This window comes from Coptis chinensis, chromosome 1 (genome assembly GCF_015680905.1).
Source record: "Coptis chinensis isolate HL-2020 chromosome 1, ASM1568090v1, whole genome shotgun sequence".
NCBI classification, from domain to species: Eukaryota; Viridiplantae; Streptophyta; class Magnoliopsida; order Ranunculales; family Ranunculaceae; genus Coptis; species Coptis chinensis.
In genome coordinates, this window is record NC_141456.1 from 9,980,292 (window position 1) to 10,007,509 (window position 27,218).

The following is a 27,218-nucleotide window of genomic DNA, read 5'->3' on the forward strand; positions in this document are numbered from 1 at the left end:
GACATTTTCTCCGGAAGCTATTATTTGGAAAATTCAATATGTTAATTAAACCAGGAAAATGGGAAACATGTCAAAATGCCTTAAAATTGAACAGGAAAAAGATCCGTCTCAGTTTCATAAACGATTAGCATAAGGTGCAATAAAAACTCATAACTATTCGGCAAACTGATCAAGCATAAATCAAATACATAGACCATAAACATTACAAAGAAACTAACTAAACATGGCGTCCACTTATAAGAGTCACAACGTAAATTTAAAACATTAAACCCAAGAGGAACAAAGTGAAAAAATGGAAAACCACCATAATGTTGGTTTTAATGCGCTCAACTCCGCAATGGTGTTTCAATACCCACCGTACACTTGTCTACCCACTAACAAAATCTCAACCTAATCCGGCCTTGCCTTAACTTAACAACCTGATGTCTAAAAAAATTGCAATTTACAACTCAATATCATTTGAAAACATAGGAAATGTATATGTAGTTTAAATATATATTACACGGTGAATAGGTAGTAAGCATTGTCTTTTTTTATATTCACAATCCTATATTCATGGGAAAAATAAGAAAAAGACGGCGTCTCTAACCTACATCCAGGACCAAAAAATTGTAATGAACCAAGGTGCAATAAAACCTCACAACAATTCGGCAAGTTGAGTAAGCATAAGGTACCCAACTACAACGAATATACTTGTACTTTTGTTTACTTGACTTTTACTCTAATAGGACGAACATGAACTGAAAAGACAGAGGAAGATGCAGGCTAATGGGGAGTTTGTAATGGGGAGTTTGCTAGGAGGTCAAGATTAAAGAGCTACAATTAATTAAAGATAACTATTGGGATTCCAAATGTAATAATTCATTTAATTTACAAACCATTTTATTCATGGGAACTCTTAATTCATTTACAAAACATTTAATTCATTAAATAAACCTCAACGGTGTCAATGAGAATTAGCGAGAATTAGCCTCAAAGGGGTTTCAAAACGATATCTACTGTACACATGTCCCCCATTCATTGAATTTCTTGATTTACACTAATGGTTAAAAAAACAAATATAGTAGAAAAATGAATTATATGAAATTCAATTGATCTACAATTGTTTTTCTCTTAATTAAAAGCTGCATATTTGTAAAAGAGTATAAGAACAAAAAATTATATGATGAGGAAGTACATGCACTTATTCACCTCCTCATTTGCTTGAAAAACTGAGTAACTATTGGCGAGCATCCGTTAGTGTGGCTGACAGTTTGTAAACTTGGTCTTGGTATTGTAAAAGTTTCAAGAATAGGAAAAACAGTTACTCTAAAGGGTCTTAAGTATAGTAGCATGCATCATTATAAAGATTATATTAGGAGGCTCTTGTACTAACTCTGTTACGCTACTTCTAATAACATAATAGTTGGAAGGCGTAGCAAAGCATGTTTTGTGGCACATTCACAACTTTTATGTAAGAGCTTGTGAAACAAAGCTCGTTCTATAAAGGACCAATCTAAATTAGAACAAACAAACAGAGAACATGAATTGGGAAAGCAACAGTTAGAAAAGATGGAAAACTAAGCTACTTCGATTAGGTATTTTAACATGTTGCTGCTGAAGTATATACTACTCCACTTTCAAGAAAGATGCTACTCCACTTGTCAGTGGTAAAATCATGATCATTAGGAGGGTCATCAATTAACATAAATTAGAGATACCAATTTAATACTTGGTTAAATATAAACGGATAGCTTTTTACGGGGTTTTTTAGCAACAAAAATGGCATTTGTTTTATAAGCAACTATGTCTTAAAACATGCTAAGTACGTATTAGTTCAACTTCAACCCATTTAGTTTGAAGACCATGCTCTAGGACTCTTTCCTAATTAACTCTTGTGCAAATTCAAAGAAATACTAAAAAAACCTTAATGGGTGAGACACACAAAAAGATCAGGGCAACAGGTGTAACACCAATATTTCAATATCACTAAACGACTATACTAAACGCTGAATGCATATAAATTAAGCTTCTGAGTGGAGTGAGAAATCCCGAATGAGCATGTTATGAACTGAAGTAAAGAAATATAGCATGCAAGCGTAAATTGCTTAAGTCTTCAGAAACTGAGACCAAATATTTATGTCACACCATAATATTTTCTAAAGAAATAGATGATACATTACCACTGAAAAGATTCATTTCAGGCTTAGATTTTGAGGTTTGTGATATATACAGTAAAGCCTAACCCATAAAATTAGATATTCTCATTAATGTGAAATAAGAAGTGATTAAATAAATACACTTTTTTTTAGTCAATTTGAAGCAACTATGGATATTGAATTATTGATCAAGGGATTGGAATAGAAATTGTGAAGGTATCAAAGGAAGACAGAAAAATATGCGTAGGGGCAGAATTTTTACGTGGGTGATATCATATAGGATTCAAGGCCCAACACTCGTCAGCATAAGACTGCATAAAAACATTAATGAACCGCAACTATGCAATACTTACTGAGTCAATTTTTTCGGTCATAACATCAAGAAAGGTAAGTTCTTTCCTATTAAGAATAATATTGATTAGTGTAGCATTACAATAGGTAGAATGACTTTTTCCTTAACCAAAATAATGGTAGAAACATAATAGCAGATACTTCGCAGAAACATAACACCGCAGAGACTTTTCTCTATCTCAGTGCTTGCTCATTACTTCAAAAAAAAAAAAATCTTCCTAGTGGTCAAGCAAATTGGATCAATCAAATTTCACGAAAGTGGCATCAACTACCATATTGTCATTTTCTACAGATATTTCGCAACACCGAACTAACACCGGATTCGTATACTGGATCAAAGTTTCACGACGACAATCATTATTGGACATGGGAAAAAATAGACTAACAACATCGATCAACATAAAGGAAAACAGTAAGAAACAAAGCAAAACTTCATTTCGTCAAGCGTGGCCGACGAAGAAGGATACGTAATAAGTAATCTGTAATGTAAAAGTTGCCTGAGACTTTGCTGGTTAGAGACGGAGAAGAGATGCCTGACTGAAGTCGATCACTGACGGTTCAAACACCTAGTTTTGACAAAAAATCTTAAACAAACACCGAGAAAACACGTTAATAACGCAAGTAAACAAAATTTCTTATCTAGATGATAAAGACGTTAAATATAATATGAACATTCCACTAAAGAAATACATATAGGGGTATGTTATTTCGTACTTTTTGAAGTTTTTCTAAAAGGTTCCAGCAAACAATTTAAAGAAAATTTATACCAAATGGAAAGGAGGGAAGAAGTTATAAGATAATTTGGAATGAAAGATTTAAGGAGAGTGGATAGTTTAAGAAGTTAATGAAGTGGTAGATGCAGTGAAAGTGACAAAGTATCTAGCTGTTTTGCTTTGGCAGAAAAACCCCAATAACCAAATGGTAACGGAAATTTATAGTGTAAAGTTATATTAAATCCCCAAGGGTCAAAAAACATTTTCATTTAAAACTTGTTAATTTAAAAAAATAACACCCGCAGCAACGAAAATGGGATTTGAAGTACTTATTAAGAAAGATAACTGCTTCAGTGGTTCTTGTCTCTTTGGTAGTCAAAAGTTGGCTCGAGCAATAAAACGTTTGCATGTGGTAATTTGCATGACTAACCTTTAACTCAGTGTTGAGGATAATCATTTTCTGTTTTGATATTAACTACTTCCGTTTCTTTGAGAGCTTGGAAAGTGGGAATGAAGGAGGAGAGAGGCGATCAAAGACGGTGCAATTTCGCGTAGCAAATTTGGGGAGTTTCGCAGCCCAGCCCAGGTCCATAAATATTTATTAATTTGGTAAATATTGATTAATTTGGTATATTTAGTATGGAATAGGCATAAATGTGCATTAAATCAATGATTAAAGCTCCAAAGAGATCACATAGATCCCGACGCACACCTAACTCAGATCCCCAAGGACAAAACGAACATGAACTACCAAGGCGTGTTCTGCTGGTTGTTCTTAGATTATCGAATTGAGTAATGAGTATAGACATGTCTTCTTCTCTAGGAACCACTTCAATAGGTTTCATAATTCATTTGATAAAATTATGGAACTGAAGTTGCATGGTTTATTCCAATTGTGTTTCATTCAATACACAGTAAATGTTAATCAAGGCTAAAGAACCTTTATGAATGGGAGTAGCTAGATAGCGCATATTTAGATTGAACCTTAGAAGGGGCAGGTTGTTGACCTTTTAATATAATTTAAACTTGCCAAGCAAAAAAAATATATGCAGTAAATGTTTTGTTTCTGTTGTGATGTCGTTTCTATTTACAAAATGGTGTGCATGGTGGCATGTAGATCTTTAAGTTCCTTTTGTACGTGTAGCATTACAGATAAATGCCTTGCGTTAACCACAAAAAAATATCTCTGTTAATTTAACTTGGAAGTAAATGTCTGACAAAACTGACTGGCTAACTGAATTATATACTGGTGTAGAGTAGGGCAGAAATTGTTTCTACTACCTTCAGCACATGCTACTGCCTACTGGATTAGAATTCCACTCTTCATCACATATGCAATCTACTTAACAAAATCATCAAATTCTTCTACGAAATACATTTGCAAGTCTTGTACGCCATTAACTCCGCGTAGAAAAGGGGGGGGGGAATGTGCAAATATTGTAACAAATTTCAAGTTGTTATTAAACAATAAGAAGTCAAGATGAATTTATTCAAATTCATTTAGGCTATATTTGGTTTGAGGAATTGAAATTTCTGAAAATTGGTGAAGAATATAGAAGATGAAGAGTGTGGTAGCCGTAAAGTTGGCTTCACGCTAAGTACTTGACAGAAAAGAGAATTCTAGCAATCTATAACACTTTAACCATTTAGGCTTAACTAACTATAGTAGCCTGAAAATCCATATGCCATCACAGCAACCACAGAGTTTTATTCCACCAATAGTCTCCTGCACCCTTTCAGGACGCACTCCTCGATGCACTTCAAAATCGCCAAACACTCAACCATGAACAGAGCTTGTGTTAATACCAATATTCATGCACAACACCTGAAATATGGCAATCACGATCTCTATATATCACTTTTAAACCTGCTACACCAGAATTGTCATTTGCTGACCCGTCTACATTGATTGGTTAGGTGGCTCCCATTTAATCTCCTTGACCTTGACTATGGTACACACACAAATGAGCAGTAAACAAATCTATCCTTGGCAAACTCTTTATAGAATAAAGAACAAAAAAAGAGACGTGAGAGAGATTTACCATAGCCTGGCAATGCAATCATTGCTCAGTTAATGATCCCCTATTATGAATATACTCAAGGCACTTAACAATACCAAAATTTGTTTAGTGTGTATAACCAACGATTAGATATGAAATAACTGACCAAATTTTGAAATTTACCAGCCAATATCCAAAAAGGATCACAACCGCATTCCAATAACTACCTAATTTCTCATCCAAATGATAGTTCAAATAAAATTTTAATAGAAAAATATATTAATGAAAGATAAATAAGGGGTTTCAAAGTCGTACCTTAAAATCCACCAACACCAGACATTCAACGTTTTGGTGTTCCTGTAATGAAGTTTGGGCGAAGTAACACAGACACGTTAAACATTTCTAGCTATCTAATTAAACAAATCAACAACCCACAAAAATGAGGGCAAATAAAGTTAGATAAGCACATTAGTTACTGAACCAAATAACAGTGTCATATGTAATTAAATAGCCATCACGTAAAAAAAATCAGTTGTTGGGAGTCCTATAATAATGTGCCATTAAATGCACATTTTATTATATCTATTATAATAAAATGGCTTGAGTATGCCATTTTGTTTTATTAAAATGAAAAAAATAAATTAATAATGTAATAAATAGACAATATAATAAATAAGATAGTAGAACTGATCGACCGACAATGGAATTGAAATTTGACTTTTTTTTTTTTGGTGTATTTAGGGGGGGAGACCATAATTTCCCATCCGGGAGATAGGGGATTAATACTCGTTAACCCTCAAATTAATATATAAGGGCAAGTTGAATAATAGTGTAATATAGAAGATCTGAGAATTAAAGACTTTAAAAAATCAGACCAAATTAGGATTGCCATTGGTATGCAAGTCTTACCTCACTGATTTTTGATGAAGTATCGGCATCAACTGTTGAAATGTCAATGTAGCATTTTCCCTCTCTTATTTGCTCAAGCACACCATCTTTGTCAAAAACCACCTGCAAATCTTCCAAAAGTTGCAACTTGGTGACCCGTACAAAAACATTTGTTGTGACAAAAAGTAGAAAACAAATAATTTCTCACTAACCGAGATAGCAACAGATGGATCAGAGAGCATTCCAATGGTGTACTTACACTTCTTGACTACTTCTGCAGGGGTTGTTCCAACAGAAGCGCCATGCTCGAGAGGCTCGTCGCACTGCAAAAGTTATATAAAGTTGTGAAGATGATTTGATGAAAGAAGGAAAAACGACTCCATAAAAATATAAACAATGATATTTGGGTACGTACATAAAAGCGAACATTCTGCTGACGATAACATTGCTTAAGATGTACTTCAAGCAAAAAAAACTAAAGTAACACATTGGTTATTATATTAAATAGCATACTATTCCTTCAATATTTTTACAGCTCAAACATGAAACTGCACAACTTTTAGCATTTCATGTACGACCTACAGATCAACTGCTCATTGAATCCCCCCATCCCTCTCCGACACATGTTTAATATAACCACCATTGCAACTCCAGGACTGTGACATGATAGACTAAATTATTGGTGACTTACAACTGTACAAAGAGTTACCTATCCTACATTCTTTGAGAATTATTATTCTAGCATATCTCTTTAGAAGTTACTTTTTTTTTTGCTAATCATTAAGAGTTACAACTTCATATTTCCAAGACTTCTACAACCAAACACAAACTGCTAAACTCCCAAAATCATTGTAATTAATACTTTTATCCACTTGGTCAAGTTCACGAAACAGATAAGTAGAGACCATGGATAGTCCAACATGTTCCACTTTGACACATACGATGCGCTGTTAAAAAGCATTTAATTAACACACGTACATATTATGTTCTGTCTTTCAGAGTTGTTACGGTGCCATCTTGGTATATATCCATACAACTACAACATCATAACATGAAGTAGATTCAGACCAAATTCCATCAAAATCATGTACATGCAAACTTTTGGTTCATGCCAAAAGTATGCTGCAATTTCTTATGCATGCTCATAAATCACACAAAGTATATACATAACAAAGGTAGTCCTCTACTAAGCTTAAAAAAATTAATTCAGTGTCTCAATGACCAGAGTAAGCAAAATTTAACTTAAAACAAAACCTGACAGCACAACATACTATATAGTTCAGATACAACCAACGCCATTAAATTACAGTATATATACAATGTAAAGAGCAATTCTTAGGGAATGAATCACCCTTAATTTGATCTTTCTGCGTAATTCTATTGGAAAAATGAAGGTTTCAAATTTCTCAATTGCAAACACACATACCTAATATTCATTCATTCTTTTTGTTGTGGTTGGGTCCTCCTTATAATTGTTTATCCTTCTAATTGATATTCGTCATCACAAATTAGAATAGAATGCTTTCTTTTTTTCTTTTTTGGTTATAAGGTTTGGTAGGTTATATATTTCTCACATTCTTGCCAAAGGCATGCATTAACACGCTGAGTAAATGTTAAGAAGGCGTGCAATGCTGATGGTTGGGCAGTTATTGTTTGTAGTTCAATTAATGTTGCAAACTAATTTGCTTTTCTATTAATTATATATGAAATAAAATGTGAAGTCATTGTCAGCATGAATTAATTAAGTGGTTACCCGACGGTACAATTTCAAACACCTACACATAAATCAAAATAAATCAAACACCTAACGCACCTTATGATGGGCAAAAAAAATCATTGGAAATTGATTGCACAGATGTCAAGATCTTACTGTGATACCACGTAAAAGAGAACGCCGTCTACCATTGTCCATTGAGAATATAATCGTAGACTAAAAGCAACTCATCCTGTAGGCATGAAAATTTGTAACTATTAGTGGCAGTTAACCATTAGCAAACGAAACTTCAAAAATGTTAATTGTCAAAACTATAATGAGTAATTATAATACTAATAACAATATATAGTAATAATGCAAACAAACAAAAAATATGTAATGCTCTGAACAACAAATCCTATCGTATCCAGAAAGTAATAGTTATTCGATTTGTCAAAAAATAAACAAAAGTATAAAAGGGTGAAAGATAGAAATATAGAACCTGCCCTGTAGAAGTGTGCGGAGAGGTATAGTTGTTATGGAAGAAGTCAAAATATTGAAATTTATAGTTAGAGAAGAAGCACCATAAAAGGAAATCTATCATGATGGGAGAGAATGAGAGAGTAACAGATGGGAACTTGAAGATGTAATTTGTGGAGTTTGAGAAAGGGGGTTTAAGGGAGAGTAAGAAATGGGTAGGCGTTAATGCCTTTCAAGATGAAGAAGGGCGTTGGTCTAGCAAATCTATAAAGAGGACTCGCCATTTAAAACACCCATTTGTCATTTACTTTATTACTAGAGCCCAGTCCACCTCCTTTTGAACATTTTTAGGATTTAAATGAATTTATGTTAGTAATTTAATGGTTTTAGTGTTTTACTAATTTAGATATTAAATAAGCAATCCCATCTCCTAAAGAGTTTCAAAATGCTCTAGATCGCATATTTGTTCCAATCTAACTCAGATCCCCAGACAATCCCAACCACCCTTTGTCCTGCCATTGTGTTTTATTATAATAGAAGATATATATTTTCAATATAACAAGAGAAAGAAGTTTTATGACCAACGGCTGGAATTCTATCCTACGGACTGAGTGGTGGTTGAGATTGTCTCGAGTGCAGTGTTGGCCAAATTAGAAAAATAGAGTTAATTAAGCACGACTAGAAAAATAGAGTTAATTAGCACGATTGGAATTTTATTAATTAGGATTTACTAGTTTTCGAACCCGTCTTACGAACGGGTGTCGTTATATTAAATTATTCTAAAAAATATTAGCTACTATGCATAGCTATAAGATATGGAAATTATATTAATCACTCATTCAAATTTATATCACCACTCTCTATAAAAAGAAAGCACCAAACCTTGATAAAATCCATCGACATAATTTTGTTGTTAGGTTTAATAATAGAAGTTTGATTGAAGTTTTCTGAGAATGCCCAATATGGCGAAGATGATATTGAAGCTACTTGAATAGCAAAACATTCTCAATCATAATAAAAGAATTACAATAAATACTACTCAAAATGTAAAAGTATACTTTCCAATTTAATATAAAACTATGTTTCGGGGTTAGTTCAATGCATTTGCATCAAGTTTTCGATTTTACGTTAATTATTCTTTGAAGCTAGTTCAATGTAGTTGCATCTAGTTTCAGATTTTCCATTAATTATTCTTTTAGGTTAATTCAATGTAGTTGTATCAAGTTTCTGATTTTCCGTTAATTATTTTTTGAGGTTAGTTCAGTGCAGTTACACCAAGTTTACGATTTCTCGTTAGTTATTCATTAATGTTAATTCAGTGTAGTTGCATATAGTTTTCAATGTTTCGTTAATTACTCATTGAGATTAGTTCATTGCATTTGCATCCAGGTTTTAATTTCTTGTTAATTACTCTTTGAGGTTAGTTCAATATATCTGCATCCAGTTTCTGATTTCCTGTTAATTATTTTTTGAGGTTAGTTTAATGCATTTGCATCTAGTTTCCAATTTCCGGTTATTTATGCTTTGAGGGTAGTTCGATGCAGTTACATCCGATTTTTGATTTTTAGTTAATTATTTTTTTAGGTTATTTCAATGCATTTGCATCCAATTTCCGATTTTTCGTTAAATATTCTTCAAAGATATTGCATCCAATTTATGATTTCCTAGCATATTAGTTAATCTATGATTTTAGTTTAATGCAATTGCATCCAGTTTACGATTTTCTAGTTAATTATTCTTTGAGGTTAGTTCAATGCAGTTGTATCCAATTTTCGATTTCCCGTTAATTGTTCTTTTAGGTTAGTTCAATGCATTTGCAGCAAGTTTTCAATTTCCGTTAATTATTCATTGAGGTTAGTTCGGTCTTGATTGCATCTAGTCTTCGATGTTTTGTTAATTAGTCTTTAAGATTAGTTAATTACATTTGTATCCAGTTTCCGATTTGTCATTAATAACTCTTTGAGGTTAGTTCAATACATCTGCATCTAGTTTATGATTTCTAATTATTTATGTTTTGAGGTTAGTTCGATGCAATTTCATCCAGTTTCTGATTTCCCGTTAACTATTATTTGAAATTATTTCAATGCATTTGCATATAGTTTCTGATTTCCCGCCAATTATTCTATGAGGTTAGTTCAATGCAGTTGCATTCAGTTTTTGATTTCATGTTAATTATTTTTTGAGGTTAGTTAAATGCATTTGTATCCTGCTTTCAATTCACCGTTAATTATTATTTGAGGTTTGTTTGATGCATTTGCATACCGTTTCCGATTTCCCATTAAATATTTTTTAAGGATTTGCATCCAATTTCTAATTTTCCGTTAGTTATTGACGTTAGTTTAATGCAATTGCATCTAGTTTCCGATTTCTAGTTAATTATTTTTTGAGTTTAGTTTATTGCATTTGCATAAAATTTCCGATTTCCCTTTAATTACTCTTTGAGCTCAGTTCAATGTATTTGAATCCAGTTTTCGACTTCCTTTTAATTATCCAATGTAGTGTATAATACTAACTTTATACTAATCCACTTATAGTGTTCTTGCAAACATGACATAAAAATAAATTATGCTTGATTTATTATATGGGATTATCAAAGATTATCCAGTTCTCGATTTTCCGTTAGTTATTCTTTAAATTATATCTGACTCACTATGTGGGATCTTCAAAGATTATCTACGAACAGATCCTGTCATATTAATTATTCTTAAAAATATATGCAACTATATATGCGAAACTATTATATACAAATTTTATATTGATCACTCATCCAAATTTCTTATAACATGAAAACCCTACGTACGTACTCTCCACTAAAAAAAAATCACCATTGATAAAACCCTTCAACTTCATTTTGTTGTTTAATAATGGAAGTTTGATTGAAGTTTTGTGAGATTGTCTAATAAGCTACTTTAAGCTATTTGAATAGCAAGGCGTTCCCAATCATACGAAAAAAGATAAGAAAAACACCGTTTTAAATACAAAACTATACTTATCGAGACATTCTCACAACATATAATACAACTATATTTTGAGATTAGCTCAATGCATTTGCATCCAATTTCTGATTTTATGTTATTTATTTTTTGAGGTTACTTCAATGCAATTGCATCCAGTTTCTGATTTCTTGTTAATTATTTTTTTGTAATTAGTTCAATGCATTCCAATTTTATGTTAATTATTCTTTGAGATCAGTTCAATGTATTTGCATCCAACATCTGATTTCCCATTAATTATTCTTTGAGATTAGTTTAATACATTTGCATCCAGTTTATGATTTATCATTTATTATTCGATAAAGTTGCATTTGCATCTAGTTTCTAATTTTTCATTAATTATTGTTTGAGGTTAGTTCAATGAATTTGTATCCAATTTCTGATTTTCCGTTAATTATTTCTTGAGGTTAGTTCAATGCATATGCATCTATTTTTTTTTTTTTTTAGATTAGTTTAGTGTAGTACTGTAGTTGTATATGGTTTCCGATTTCCAGTTAATTATTTTTTAAGATTAGTTCTACGCTTGCATTTGCATTATGTTTCTAATTTATAGTTAATTTTTTTAGGTTAGTTCAATACAGTTGCATCTAGTTTCCGATTTTCCGTTAATTTAATCTCTGAGGGTTAATTCAATGCATTTGCATCAAGTTTCTGATTTCCCCACAATTATTTTTTGATATCAGTTCGATGTATTTGCATCCAAGTTTTGATTTCACGTTAATTATTATTATTATTTTTTCGATAACCAAACGTTAATTATTCTTTGAGGGTAGTTTAATGCAATTCTATCCATATTCCGACTGTCTATTAATTACTTTTTAAGATTAGTTTAATGCTTGCATGTGCATCTAATTTCCGATTTCCTGTTAAATATTATTTGAGGTTAGTTCGATGTATTTGCATCTAGTTTTCTGTTTCCAGTTAATTGTTCTTTGACGGTAGTTTCATGTAGTATTATATATATTTTAAAATATTTGTCATTATTGGTTTGCCGTTATTTATTTATTTATTTATTTATTATATATTTTGTGATGTTATTTTTTGTATAATTTAATTTTCCACATGTATAGTAATTTGTTTTGGTTTGGTATATAATTTATTTAAGCCCAACTTCCACTTTAACTAAATCCATAGTTATATAATTTATTTAAGCCAACGTTTGCTTTAACTAAACCGTTAAAATTGGAAATTATAAAATTCATAAATTTAATTGGAATATGTTGTAATTATTGTGGCCAGAGTTGTGGTTTTTAAAATTCTTAACTATAACTAAATGTTTAAATCCCACAGTGGATAACACATTAAATTGATCCAACTTTATTTTTTAGGCCCATATATATAGTGCATACAATACAATTTTATTTGTTTTGGGTGTACACTGTTACTTATTTTATGATTCGTTGACTTTTTTATTTTTTTCCAGTCATATGTGTGGTAAATGTTCAAGCAACTCAATTCATTTTTCCCTTTGTTCTTTCATAGATTTATTGTCATTTTCTAGAAAAAAACTTTATTATGTTAAACTTCATCTGAGATTAGTGTAGGAAACTATTCTTTGTAGCGTAAAGATTTTAGAAAAATCGTTTTTTGTTGAAATTACTGTTTTTAGCAATTTAGTTGTCCGTCACAATTTTTTTCTATAATTAGCTATATTATTTAGGAAAAGTTGGAGACTGTGAAACTTTAGATGAGATTGTTTATTTATTTATATTCTACTTTTTCATAATTAGTGTTAGAGTTTACAAAAAATTTGAGACTCTATGAAGCCTTGAAAAATAGAGCCAAGAGGGTATAGCTATAATATATAGAGGATTGCTAGCGTCCTGCCCATTTTTGAGGGTAGGACCATCCTTCCCCTCTAACAGACAAAAAAATGACTTGTTAACTTTTTTTCTGAGTTTTCTCACACAATCTGAAAATATCCCAAAAACCAACTTTAAACTTCACCGACTTTTCCTCCACACCACACAGACCTTTAGAAACATAACCTCATCTTTCTCATTGAAATTATAAACTTTATTTTGCTCTTGCTCACCAGTCACTACAAAATCAATATCAAGAATCAAATTCAACACACTGTTTTTTTTGGCAACCAAACCTCAATCTTCCGTCACAAAATTAAATTTTGGTGTTGAAGAGGACCAAAATTAGTTTGGGATTAAATATTCTAACATAGAAAATTGTTTAGTGAACATTGAAGTAGATTTTGTTGACATTGATAAAGGATACTATCATTGGAAAAGAAGAAAACACTGTTAAAAATGGGGCAAACCAATCTAATCTCAAAAGGCAATAGCCTTGATGTTCATAAATAAGCAAATAGTGCAAAGTAATTAGGGATGGTTGAACGAATTAAACCTCTCAATTTCCAAGTTTTTTCGTTAGGTGAAATAGGGGTGGAAGCTGGAAAGTGGGAAGAGAAGGTTGGAGAAGAAGACTAGTGAAAGTTGGTTTTATTCCCTTTGTCTTTTACCAAATTTACCCTTGGCAGTAGTTTTAGTTACTTAAAAAACCAACATTTTGGTCTAAATTCATTCCGGTGTTCAGTTTTTTCTTTTTGGTATTTAGCTGGGTAGGATGGTCCTACCCCCAAATTGGGCAGGACGCTAGCATTTCTCTAATATATATCTAAGGATTACTAATCAATTCAATATTTCTCTAATATATATCTAAGGATTACTAATCAATTCAAGTGCAAGTTTCAAAACCCTGCGTCTCTCTAACAAAAATTGATAACTTTTTAGACCGATTTTTCCTGAACACCGATCTCCAGCAAAAGTCCCTTCACTTCTTATGCTATGCCAACTTCTATCTCCTTCTATCTCTAAAGTTACCAAGAATTGGTAATGTTGTGAGGAAATATTAGGTATATCCATTGTTACCAAGATTTTCGAAGTCACAACTTCAAACATATGCCACATTCCACGAAAACATCTACCCAAGGAAACAGCCTGATAATCAAAATACAAAATCGCCTTGAAAGTATGGTACATTATAACAAGAATCTAGAACGAGGGGTATACTAGAACCACTGCCATGGAGTCCCATTCCATCCATAAATTTGTCCAACTATTATCCCCTGCTATTTCTGCTGCTAAGATCACCGCTGTACATTCAGTAACAAAAGTCTTTGTGCATCAACTTCCAACAGATACGCATTTGAATCTTTGACCAGCAACAAAATACATGGCACAAAGGTGTACATTTTCTTATTAGTATAAAACCATGCCAGCTTTTCAAGACAGACTTGATCCAATAAAATTTTGACAAACTAAGGATGTTTGGTCTAAAATTGCACGATTAAGGTAATCAAATGCACTAGAAGTTAGAATTTTTTTTGTGATGTCGTCTCTCTCCAGCTGATCAACATAATAAACTCAGCGACCACTACGGGGACAGTTCAACCTAAATGGTCATTCAAGATAAGCTTTAAGAACGAATCAGCATCAACTGCTTCACACTAAACAATGTGAATGAAAACTTTTTTAACTCTTACAGTATATGATCTTAAAACGCAACCGCTTTTCTTGATAATGTACCTGTTCCGCTAATGCCATTGTGTTCAGTGTTCATAATTATCAAGGGTTAACTAGTATTACCCCCTTGGATATTTATTTTGTGTGTATTTGGGGGAGACCCTAATTGCCCATTTAGTGGGGGAATCCTAATTGGCTCATCTAGTTGGGGGCAACACTAACTAACCCAATTTTCAAATACATAGTATTTTCTATGCAATCCTCGACAAGACAACATTTCTTTCTAGAAATATCACAATTATGTACGTCATCCACTGTAGCTAAACACTATTTTGAAACGATTTGAAATGACAGTGAACAAACTGTTAGTCTAAGAAGAAGATATGGCAAAAGAACTTAATTATTCAATTAAGTATCTGGTTCTTATAACCAAATACAAACTAACTGCTGAAGAAGGGAAATAACTGAACGTAGTGGACGTAGTGGACCACTATACAAACAACTACTAGGACTCAGTTACATAACACAAAACAACTAAACTTAACTGAGACACGTAGCATAACAATACTTATTCAAACTCCTAACATTCCCTCCCTTAAGTTGAATTGTGCTGCTAACAATCAGCTTAGAAAGATACAACACCATCGTCACAATTCCCTCCCTCAAACTGGATTAGCCATGGAGCATACACCAAGCAAGCTACGCAACTTTACAAAAGGTTCATGTTTGAGGAGCTTTGTTAGAATATCTGCAACTTGATCTTCACTGCGGCAGTGGATAAGACCAATTGTTTGGGACTCGACGAGATTTAGTAAGAAATGAAATCTCACATCAATGTGTTTACTGCAGCCATTGAGAACAGGATTTTTGGAGAGCTTAATTGTAGAACTGTTGTCGCAATAAACTGGAGTGGCGCAATCGCGACGAAAATGCATTTCAGAAAGAACATTCCTAAACCACTTTGCTTGACAAGCACAAGAGGCATGCAGCAGCAACATATTCTGCTTCAGTGGTGGATAAAGTGACAATGTCTTGCTTTTTGGAGGACCATGAGATGGCTCCTGACCCAAGCATGAAAGCATGACCGGATGTGCTTTTTCTGTCATCAATGTCACCAGCGTAATCACTATTGGTAAAACCGATTAGACCAGACCTTGTTCCCTTCTTATAGAGGATACCATAATCTCTAGTACCTTTCAAGCACCTGAAGATTCTCTTGGCCGCAAGGAGGTGTAACTCTGTAGGGTGCTCCATGTATCGACTGATTAGACTTACACCATGCATAATGTCAGGCCTTGTTGCTGTTAAATACATTAAACTTCCAACCATTTGCTTATACAGAGTGCTATCAACTTTCTTCCCCGCAGAGTCTTTAGTTAGCTTCAAGCTAAAATCAGTTGGTGTACCAACTGAGTTGCAATCTTGCATATGAAACCTGTTCAAAATGTCACTAACATATTTTCTTTGAGATATGAAAATTCCAGCGGAAGGTTGGTCTACTTCAATGCCAAGGAAGTAGTGCATTAGCCCAAGGTCAGACATATCAAACTCGGTCATCATGGACTGTTTGAATTCAGCAAACATCCCATTGTCATTGCCTGTATATATCAAGTCATCCACGTACAAGCACACTAAAGAAACTTTCCATTAGCTCCAAACTTGATAAAGAGAGTATGTTCGTAAGGACACTTTTGAAAACCTAATTTAGAGAAGTATGCATCGATGCGACTATACCAAGCTCTAGGCGCTTGTTTTAATCCGTATAGTGCCTTTTTCAGCTTGTACACCTTTTGCGCATTGTCTTTGTTCACATAACCAGGAGGTTGTTCGACATAGACATCTTCTTTCAAATTGCCATGGAGAAATGCTGATTTCACATCCAATTGAAAGAGGGGCCATGAATTCTGAGCTATCAAAGCAAGTACCATTCTGATGGTATCATGTCTGGCAACAGGTGCGAACACTTCTTTGTAATCAATGCCATATTCCTGCTTATAGCCTTTGACAACCAAGTGTGCCTTGTACTTGTCCACACTGCCATCTGCATTCAACTTGGTCTTATAGACCCACTTAGCCCCAATTGATTTATGGCCTTTGGGAAGATCAATCAATTCCCAAGTATTATTTTTTTCAATTGCAGCAATCTCTGCATCCATAGCTTGCTGCCAAATAGGATCATTTGCCGCATCTTGAAAGGAAATGGGATCACAATCTGCAAACAATGCATAATGAACAAGTGGATCCATCTCGCAATAAGCCATTTTGCTCATTTCATAGTCTGTCGTCCAGATTGGTAGGCTCCTATTGCGTTGAGACCTTGCTGCTACTGGAGATTCAGGTTGTGTGTCTTGGTTTGAAGGACTTCTTTGACGTGATGGAGAAGATATCAGTGGCTGTTGGGTTCCCATTATAAGTCTGGAAGGACTTGGTGAGCTTGAGAAGGTAATGTGTGGTGAGTGTTCTTCACCAACAGTAGGTTGAGCAGGAGCTTCAGCTCCATCATCAAAACTCACGGGAATGTGCTGCCCTGCACTTGTGAGAGACCACCTCCTTGTCCTTTCTTCATCAAAAATCACATCACGGCTGACGAGAAGCTTCTTAGAAATTGGGTTATATAACTTATACCCTTTGGACTGCTCACTAACCCCAAGGAAAACACACTTCTGACCTTTATCATCCAGTTTCTTTCTTTTTTCATCCGGTACATGTGCAAATGCTACGCACCCAAAGATTCGTAAGTGATCAACACTTGGTCTGCGTCTACTCCATGCTTCAGCAGGTGTCATGTTACGGACAGCTTTTGTAGGACTCATATTCAAGATGTGAATACTCCACAAAACTGTTTCAGGCCAGAAAGTCTTGGGAACACCTGATGTGTTCAACATACTGCACACCATGTCTAAAATTGTGCGATTTTTCCTCTCTGCAACACCGTTTTGCTGCGGTGTATAGGCTGCAGTGAGTTGCCTCTTGATGTCATTTATCTCACAGAAATTGGCAAAGGCATGAGAAGTATATTCGCCACCACGATCGGATCGAAGAACTTTGATGGGAAGTCCAACTTCTTTTTCAACAAGGGCCTTATATTGTTGAAATATGGAAAAAGTTTCTAATTTTTCCTGCAAGCAGTAAACCCATGTTTTCCGAGTGAAATCGTCAATAAAAGTAATAAAGTACCTTTTATTGCCATTAGAACACGGATTAATCGGCCCACAAATATCAGTATGAATCAACTCCAAAACTTTTTTGGCTCTCCAAGCTTTCCCCTTCGGAAATGGATCTCGGTGTTGTTTACTAACAACACAACTTTCACAAACTTCTAAGGCATGATCAACCTGCGGAAGACCAGTCACCATACATTTCTGCTGTAGAGTCTTTAAACCACTGAAATTTAAATGACCATACCGAAGATGCCATATCCAGCTTGTCTTTCACCATGGCAGAAAAACAAGGAATATCACTTTTGATATACATAGGAAACATTCGGTTTGTTGTCATAGGAACCTCAACAATCAACCCTTTTGTCGCATGCACAAGACGATACATTCCTTCCTTGATAATAATCTGATAACCTTTTTCTTGCAACTGTCCAACACTCAATAAATTGTTTTTCAAACCTGGGACATAAAAGACATTTGAAATAATTTGCTGAGAATTATTTGAAGTTCGGATATTCACAGTACCTCTTCCCATTACAGCAATAGTATAGTTATCTCCAAACTTGACTGCAGCACGAAAAGAATCGTCCATGTTAGAAAATATGGATTTATCACCACACATATGGTTGCTGGACCCAGTATCCAAGTACCACATATTTTGATGAGATGCTTCTGTGGTATTGCAAACCATAAGAAGAGAAATATCATCTTCTTTTTCAGCAAAATTGGATAATTCACCTGTTTCAGTATTCAATTTAGCCCAACAATCTGATTGATAATGTCCATACCTTCCACAATGATAACATTCGATCTCTGACTTATCAATCGGCTTTGAATGCTGCTCACTTCTACGATAATGGCCACGACCCCTATAATGGCCACGTCCTCTGCCTCTCCCTCTAGTTTCAATAGCAGTATTATCTCTTGAATTTTAATGAGGAGAGTGATTACTTCAGTTACCTCTTCCTCTTCCACGACCGCGTCCTGGATTTCTGAAAGATGGAGTGGAAACAGTGAGTTGTGATTGCAATGCTTGTTCCATTGGTACATGCTGATTCATTCGTTGCACATGAACTATCAATGAACTCATCAACTCATCAATGGAAAGTGCATCTAGATCTTTGGACTCCTCAATGGAACAAACCACATAATCGAACTTTGACGTCATTGAACGAAGAATCTTCTCGATTATAGTGATGTCTTCCATTTTCTCTCCATATATTCGCATCTTGTTTGCAATAGACATGACTTTGGAGAAATAATCAGAAACAGACTCTGTCGATTGCATACGAAGAGTCTCAAATTCTCCACAAAGTGCTTGCAAATGTGCACATTTTACCTTTGCAGTACCTTGATACTTCTTCTTCATTGCATCCCAAATTTTCTTGGAGGTATCTTTGCTAAGAATTGTCTCCAAAATCGAACGATCAATGGCTTGGAAAAGGTAATTCTTCACCTTTAAATCCTTAAGACGTTCTTCCAACGTCTTCTTTTGAGCGTCTGTTAACGCCCGAAATGCAGCTTCACTCGCTGGTTCGGCTAATCCAGTTTCAACTAGATGCCAATATTCCTTTGATCGAAGGAAATTCTCCATTAGCATGCTCCAATGGTCATAATGACCATCGAACGAGGAATGGAAGGTTGAAGGAAACTCTCTATAGCCATCTCTCAAACAAGTAGTAGACTCTCTACTTCACTCTTTTTCTACAGAGAAGAGCTTCGGCTCTAATTGTTTAAATATGGTGGCTCTGATACCACGGTTAGTCTAAGAAGAAGATATGGCAAAAGAACTTAATTATTCAATGAAGTCTCTGGTTCTTATAACCAAATACAAGCTAATTGCTGAAGAAGGGAAATAACTTAACGTAGTGGACGTAGTGGACCAATATACAAACAACTACTAGGACTCAGTTACATAACACAAAACAACTAAACTTAACTAAGACACGTAGCATAACAATACTTATTCAAATTCCTAACACAAACAGGCAAGAAGGTACCTTCAGGAGGCCTTCAGAGAATAGGCGCTCAGTAAGACCTCCATCAACATAACATCCCAGTGTGGTCTAGATTCAAACAAATAGACAACTTCTCTGTTTCTAGATTTGTGCACATCCTTCTGCAACACTTGGTATGCAATTCATGAATTAGCTTTTATTCATAAGTAAATTGAAATGGGAAATGAGATAGAGAGACTTATAAAAATAAATGAAATTGACTTAGAGACTTACATTTATTAAGGCAAACTACGGATGTGTATCATTTATAAATAAATTCAGCTCATCCATCCTTCATGCATAGTCAATTTTCTTGGACATGCACCATCATAATTGAACAAGGATTCAGAGTTTCATCAAAATTCGACTTTCTAGGAAACAGAGATACATCATATCTACAAATTGTATAATCTCAAGAAATAAAAACTATCTAAACCTTCAGCTATAGTTTTAACTTCTAACTTCTAGCATACCTTCACTGCGACACTATTATGGAATCGACTAGTGAATTATCTTAAAGCTTCTTTGCTGTGTACGAAGCACATGTGGATGTGGTATACATGCAGCTAGCACAATTTGACTAAAGAGGTTTTGGGGGAAAGAGAGTCTCGGTATATTATCCTTTGCATCAACGCTCTATTTTCGGATCACCAACACTAGAAAGGCGTGAAGAAATTTGAAGTGGTCAATAAGCTGTGGTGTCAGTCAAAACTACCCGGAAAACCTGATACATTCATCTCAAAATTTTCTATGTTTGTCTAAAACGTAGAGCAAAAATAGTCTGACAAAGCAACTTCCTAGAAAGTGAACTGTCCTAGTTACATGGTAATCTGCTTCTCTAAGCTCTTTAAGGAGCTCAAAGGCTTTCACTGCATCGTGCATTGTGTTGAGCTGTTGAGCAGTAGAAAGACGATTACATATATCCTGTGAGGTTTTCTCTTCTTCAGCCAATTTTTAACCAGTATGTTTTTAATATTTTCTAAAAGCACTTCGAGAAGAATGCCATATTCTGAACCCTGAAGACCGTATGACCAGATGCACCATCTCAAATCAGACATTCAGTCCTCCCTCCCAGACCCACATTCCAAGTCTCTGTATTCACAAGTGTATTGCTTTTCTACAGAATCTCTCCACACTCAAATCTGGAGATCATATTGGTTTTTCTCTTGAGAGTCACCATCCTAATAGCAACTGCTAAATCATGACCATATCTCTTCCAAACAGAACTTCTTAACTTTTCACCAGTTTCAGAGAATCTCCTTCTAGATTGCATCTTTTTGTTTCTCCAAAGAAATCCAATCCACCTTTAGTACTTTTGACTGACCATCTTAATGCCAAATAAATATTGAATTATAGACAACTGTCTATGAGTGAATTTGTTTTTCCTACCATAATGCACACTAATAATGATCATACAGTAATACTAAGGCCCTTCACTCCAAACTATTAATGCAACCTTAGTCAGATGATGAACATATCTATGCAAATCTGTAGGTGTTTAAATCAAATTCATCATGGGCTATTCCATCTCATATACTGTTTATGGACCCAGCAATTCTGACTCCACACCTCAACTTATTACAATAATGAAAATATAACTAAGTAATATGGACACTTCATATTCTTAAATAAATCCATGTCGGACACACTGACACACAGAAACGCTATGTCGGACACACTGACACATTAAGGTGACTGAGCATTCGATTTCAAATTTCTTCTATACCCTAGAAGATGGAGAAAATAACCTACTAACATAGTTAAAACTCCATGATATGCCACTTTCATAGTTATTTATTTGTTAGGAGACACTTTGTAAGGTCTTGAGCCCAATAATTAGTTGTGTAACTAAGGAACAGTAAGATTTTTTATCTTTATATTTATCCGACTGTATCTAGGGCTGTCAATGGGTTTCAATAACCGATCCAAACCAAACCGATACAAAACGGTTTGGGTTTTGGAAATTTAGTTTGCCCTCCACCAAACCGAACCGATAAGATATTGATTTGGTTTCGGGTTTGCCCTCCACCAAACTGATATGAACCCAAACCGATAAGATGACATTTTAGTAATATTTATGATTAATTTTGTATAGATTTTATCAATAAAATTAATTGATTTGATTTAGGAATTAATTGATTTTATAGTTTTCGGTTCAGGTCGGTTTCGGTTTGTAATATATTGGTTCAGTTCTGTTCGGTTTGGTTTCGGATGAAATATAATATTATCGGTTCGGTTTGGTTTCGGGTACCTAATTATCTTATCGGTTCGGTTTCAGATTTTCCAAAATCCGACCCAAACCAATCCATTGACAGCCCTAGCTGTATCCCGTGTCCTACTCACATCGGTCTTGTGTGGGATACCCATGTCAATGCGAGTTAGAAATATAATGAGCACTTAAATGGTCCATATGTCATTCAAGCATTGAGAAAGTGCACAAGTATGCAGAGAGAGATATTTAAAGTTTTAGTGTTGATGGAGGCTTGGCTCCTTTAGAGAACGAAACTTACCACTGGTTTTGCAGTTTTTCCTATATCCTTGTGTGTGGGGCCTGATATCCCTGCTTTAATGAGTCAACAACCAGCTATAAGCGTTTCACAAAGTGTCATTCACCAACACAATAACCAAAACCAGTAAGAATGACTACAAAGGTAGAATTGACATCCACAAGACTAAGTAAAAGTAAAAGTAGAAGTTAGAGGTATAGTGGAAACACCAAAGAACACAAATTGATGAGTAAAGTAAAAACTAAAAAACCACACGAACATCTTTATAAATTATAATTGGGTAAAGTTGCTGAACCCCAAATGCTTATCATACTCTGTTTGGACTCAACCTGTCAGAGAAATTGAGATTTTCTTTTCTTTTTTTTTCGAGATGAAAAAATAACTTAAACATAAAGGATGTAGCTACACAACTCCAAAAAACCCCAAACAAAAATCTAAGAACAACACCTAAGAAATCTCAACTCTCAAGGTACTTCTCCAGGAACGGAATCACCCTGAGTAGAAAACTTACTCGCGTACTGGCCAATACACTATAACTCCAGTCTCCAGTTCCAAAATGATTGTATCAAAATTGAGGGAAATGAAGACCTCCACACAGATTTTTCATGAACTGAGTAGGAAAACTAAATAATTGCATTTTTTGTGATAAAATTTGGTATGTAGGATAAAGAAACTAGGGCAATTGGTTGAGAAGGATAAAATGACGATCAAAGCCTTCTTCAAAAAATATCACCCGAATTTTAGTACACAACTTCGTCATGGAGAAGAAGTGTAAAATGGAATATGCATATAATTAGGGAAGTAAGACATTAGGAATTAAGGACATCTAATGTGATTCTGGTTTACTGGTTTAGAACATTGGTTATGAATGATGTATGGCCAAGTTAGCCAGCTAACTCTTTATTTTATAGGATTTGTCAATGCCCAAGTGAACTCTCAGTGGACTCAAAGTCTTCGCTTAGACACCAGAGAATGTCCATGTTTTTTCCATAAGGCTTGTTTAGTGAACTTTCCTATCCTTTAGAAAAAGAATAGCTATTTCTAATTATTGCATACTGATTTTGTACCTCATGTAGAACAGTAACCATAGCTATATTTGTCTGTCCAGCTCCTGGTGGAGCACAAACCTGTGTTCATCAAGAAAATCACCTTTATAAATGAATGAAAGAGAAGTTCAACAATTACGACATATGGCACCATGAAGTAAGAAACTCACCAATATACTCACATTAGTGTGGTACGTAGCTCGAAATATACGACTCTAGCTGTGATTGAGGGATGTGTAGCCATGGAAAGCAGTCTGAGCAAAGTCATCCAACTCTTGTATCTCAATCTGAAATAGGTACATTTTTTAGATAAGAGGGGAAAATTTCCTGAGTACAATTGACCATAATATTCCATGAGCACATTCACCACTATGACCAGTGAAGATCAAGTCTTTATTTTAGTATTTCAGGTGATGAAACCCAGCCAATTAGAAGTTCCAGATGCACTTCTTCGACATTTCCCAGCTCTATTGTAAGATCAGAATAATATATCATATCAGCCACCAAAACGGTGCTAATCTGTCCTTTCAATCTAAAACAATCCACAAACTACAACAGACATCACTCATTACTTATCAATATTGCATGGACTCATCTAAAAGGGAGGAGTACGCATATGTGATTCTGTAAGGACATCATCTCTTACAAGAATTTTAATTTTCTCGTTTCTATATTATATAACACTATATGTACCCTTTAAAAAAATCCCTTCCTAACCAGTAGCAAGGGTAGTGTGAGATACATCTCACTCTTACAAAGCTCACTCGATAAGTATCCTAGTTTATTCCACAAAACAAGTACTAAAATATAATACATTATCACCTACATTCTAACATCCATTATAAATATGATTTTATACTTGTCTCTTTAATCTGTATCAATCGACTCCATTCTATTCTATTTTACTCTATTTTCACTGGTATACTAATTTACTAATTGCTAACTTGATGCTAACTACTCACTTCTTTCTATTCATATATGTTTTCTTTTCTTTCCGAATATTGATCATTTAATTTTTGTAATATCCAACTTATTACGTCTACAATATTCTAATTGAAATTAAGGAAATAAATATTACTTATTCCTAGCTGTGACCTGTGTCGGTTTTGAACAGCTTGCCATGTCAAACACTCTGTATCTGTGTCAGGACACCAATACGCTTGTCCGTGTCAATGTAACTAAACTTATTTTCTAGATCATTTCAAACCTACTGCCGTGTCCATTAATATTGTATTTGGGTTTTTTAACCCAAAACTCCTACTAGAGTCAGACTCCGACATCCTTACTAGTATCCACACAACCCAGTTACTTGGTGCTGAAGGAACACGTGCGAGCGAAAAAGTACAACCTCACAATCTGTAAGTAAAATCAACGAGAAGACTCTGATAGGGCTTTGTCAATCCTGAGACAGACTGATATAGGAAACATTTATATAATCTTGATTCTAGAGTACCTTTTCTGCAATTACAGAAGATGATGTAATAGAGAAAATAGTAATCCCAAGAATAAAAGCAATAACCACAGCAGAATTCACAACTCATGGTATTAATCATAGAGAAGCGTCGCACAAATCTCTAATAGTAAGAGCAAGGAGCTTATTCTATACATGTTATCAAACCATAAGGAAATGAAAGCAGTTAAAAAATGGCTACAACAATTCTAAAATTCACAAGATCTTAAATAGTTTCAAAAGCACTATCTCCAACAAAGTGGAACTTAATCCATGGTTTAGACTTTGGAATGAAGGCTTTATCACTTTCATGGAATTTATTTTTTGGTTTCAGAGTGGGAACTTAATCCAGCCCGGGTGGTGCTTAACCCTTAGTTTGTAAACTTATTATTATCCGTGAGCGGAGCGAACATTTTGGGAGAAGGGGGGGTTATGCGGACAAAAACCAACTTGGTTGGTTTCTGTCTGTCTGTCCTCATCTCTTCCCTTCTGTTTTTTCTCTTCGTCTCTCTCACTCTCCCTTTTCCTCTCCCTATTCAGACACTCTAAATCTCCACTCCTCCTTCTCCATCTCCACTCCTCCATCTTCCTCTCCCACTCCACTCACCCCCACTGCTTAGCAGTATACTAGTATATAATATATTCACATTTTGCCTGCAAAAAAAAAATAGTTTCAAAAGCACTATCTCGAACAAGATCTAATAAATCGCCAGCTAACTACACATGAAACGTTTCAACAACAATGAAAAGGTATTTACTATTTAGGTAAAATAGACTCTATTGAAAAGTTGTATATGCAAGCAGTACCTCATCTCTGGGTTTGTCAGAATCAAGCACCTGACAAAGCGGTGAAAGCGCTATAGCTAGTTCATCTCCAGGAAGTTGTGAACCACCATTTTTCACTATCTGACCACATTCTTCTCTCAACCATTTTTAAGTCTATACTTCTTTGGGCATCATTTGATTGATGAAATGTAGTTCAAAATGACTGACCCACTGTTCATTAAGTGAAGTAGATGATATGTCACGCAGCTTTCATCCTCAAGAACTAGCCTATCATCCATTGGCACCTCAGCAGCGCAACAAACCGAGCGGGTGCATTGAAAACAAATTCACTGCCAAATTCAGGCACATAACTAGCACTGCCACCTACTTCAGTTTCAGAGGCAACTGAAGCCTCGTAGTCGTTTGGCCGCAGTATGCCAGCATGAAGAGCCTTTGAGCGAGCGAAGCAGCTTCTGAATGTTAAGTTGACATCTGAAAATGTGTACCCTAAACGCTTTTGCAACTCTCTCCTGCATATACAATTCCACAGATTAAAACTAAAATTCTATACCATATTTAATGTGATATTGAAGACTTGACTAAATACTCGTTTGCAATAGTCACTAGAAAAAGTACTGTAGAATCCACCTACACACATGGTGTGCTTGATTTTCATGGCGATTCCAGTGTGAATCCCAATTTTTAGTTTAAAATAAATGTCATGACATATGAGCATGCTGTATGCAGGGGACCTTTTTAAAAACTTCCCCATCAAAATTGTTGTTGATTGTGGATAAAAATTTCTCATCCATCCTCATATTTCACAAAAGTTTATATTAAAAACTGGTTTTCTTGATAAATTTTCCCCATGCAAGACAAACACAGACTTAGTTTTTAGATTATAGCCATCACAATCTTAGCTATCCTTATAAATATCGTAGTGTATGTGCTAAAACTATTTTTCACTAAATCCAAAACGACAAATATTTCTCTGTTATTTTATTATTTTATGCTACTCACAAGGTTCAGTCCATAAACAATTCAAAATAACATAACCAAATCGAATTATTTTAGCAATTCCGAATATGTTCAATAAATTCATTTAACATAAAAAATATGTAAACAAGTAGACCTTTGAGAGTTGTGATTTTAAAGGATTATGGGGAAAAAAAAAATTGATTTTAAAGGAAGATTTTCGCGTTCAAAATAAGCCTTGATTGACATCCAATTGATGAATATTCGTCAATTTTGTTTTCCCGCGAGAAATTGGATTTTATTTTCTGGTGTTTTTTTGGTTTTAAAATAATAATAATCATGCCGCTCTAATAGTCACGTAGAGAATTTTAGATCAAATATGTACGGGTGCTTTTTCTCCAGGAAAGAGAATGACAATTTAGATAAGAATTCAAGTTTGAATCTCTGGATAAAAGAACACAAATGGAAGAGTGAAAGCCGTCGTAGGCATGTGCAACATTTTCATCAGAACACATTTGATTAAGTTCCTAATAACTAACAGCATCAAGAATCAGGATACATAAAACAAGTGATTTTCAATATTTAAAC

At 34.5% G+C, this 27,218-nt stretch overlaps 1 protein-coding gene and 1 pseudogene across 11 annotated transcripts; both read right to left on the reverse strand.

Moving 5' to 3' along the window:
- Nucleotides 1–4,678: 4,678 nt before the first annotated feature.
- LOC147521999 (glyoxylate/succinic semialdehyde reductase 1-like) lies at nt 4,679–26,653 on the reverse strand. 11 transcript variants are annotated; one of them, XM_086590271.1, is made up of 11 exons: nt 26,308–26,649; nt 25,698–26,185; nt 23,623–23,727; nt 23,462–23,521; nt 22,398–22,447; nt 20,122–20,199; nt 19,891–20,009; nt 7,961–8,036; nt 6,303–6,413; nt 6,112–6,213; nt 4,679–5,559 (listed from the first exon to the last, which is right to left on the reverse strand). In XM_086590271.1, the coding sequence occupies exons 8-11, from the start codon at nt 8,000–8,002 to the stop codon at nt 5,506–5,508; spliced, it is 309 nt and encodes a 102-aa protein (XP_086446397.1). In that variant the 5' UTR covers nt 8,003–8,036; nt 19,891–20,009; nt 20,122–20,199; nt 22,398–22,447; nt 23,462–23,521; nt 23,623–23,727; nt 25,698–26,185; nt 26,308–26,649; the 3' UTR covers nt 4,679–5,505. The 11 variants fall into 11 exon arrangements, 9 of the variants coding, with proteins under 9 accessions (XP_086446397.1, XP_086446393.1, XP_086446379.1 ...); XM_086590267.1 differs by having other exon boundaries at nt 26,304–26,649; XM_086590253.1 differs by having other exon boundaries at nt 19,891–20,017; nt 25,698–26,651.
- On the reverse strand, nt 15,117–19,884 carry LOC147522000 (uncharacterized; annotated as a pseudogene).
- Nucleotides 26,654–27,218: the final 565 nt, after the last annotated feature.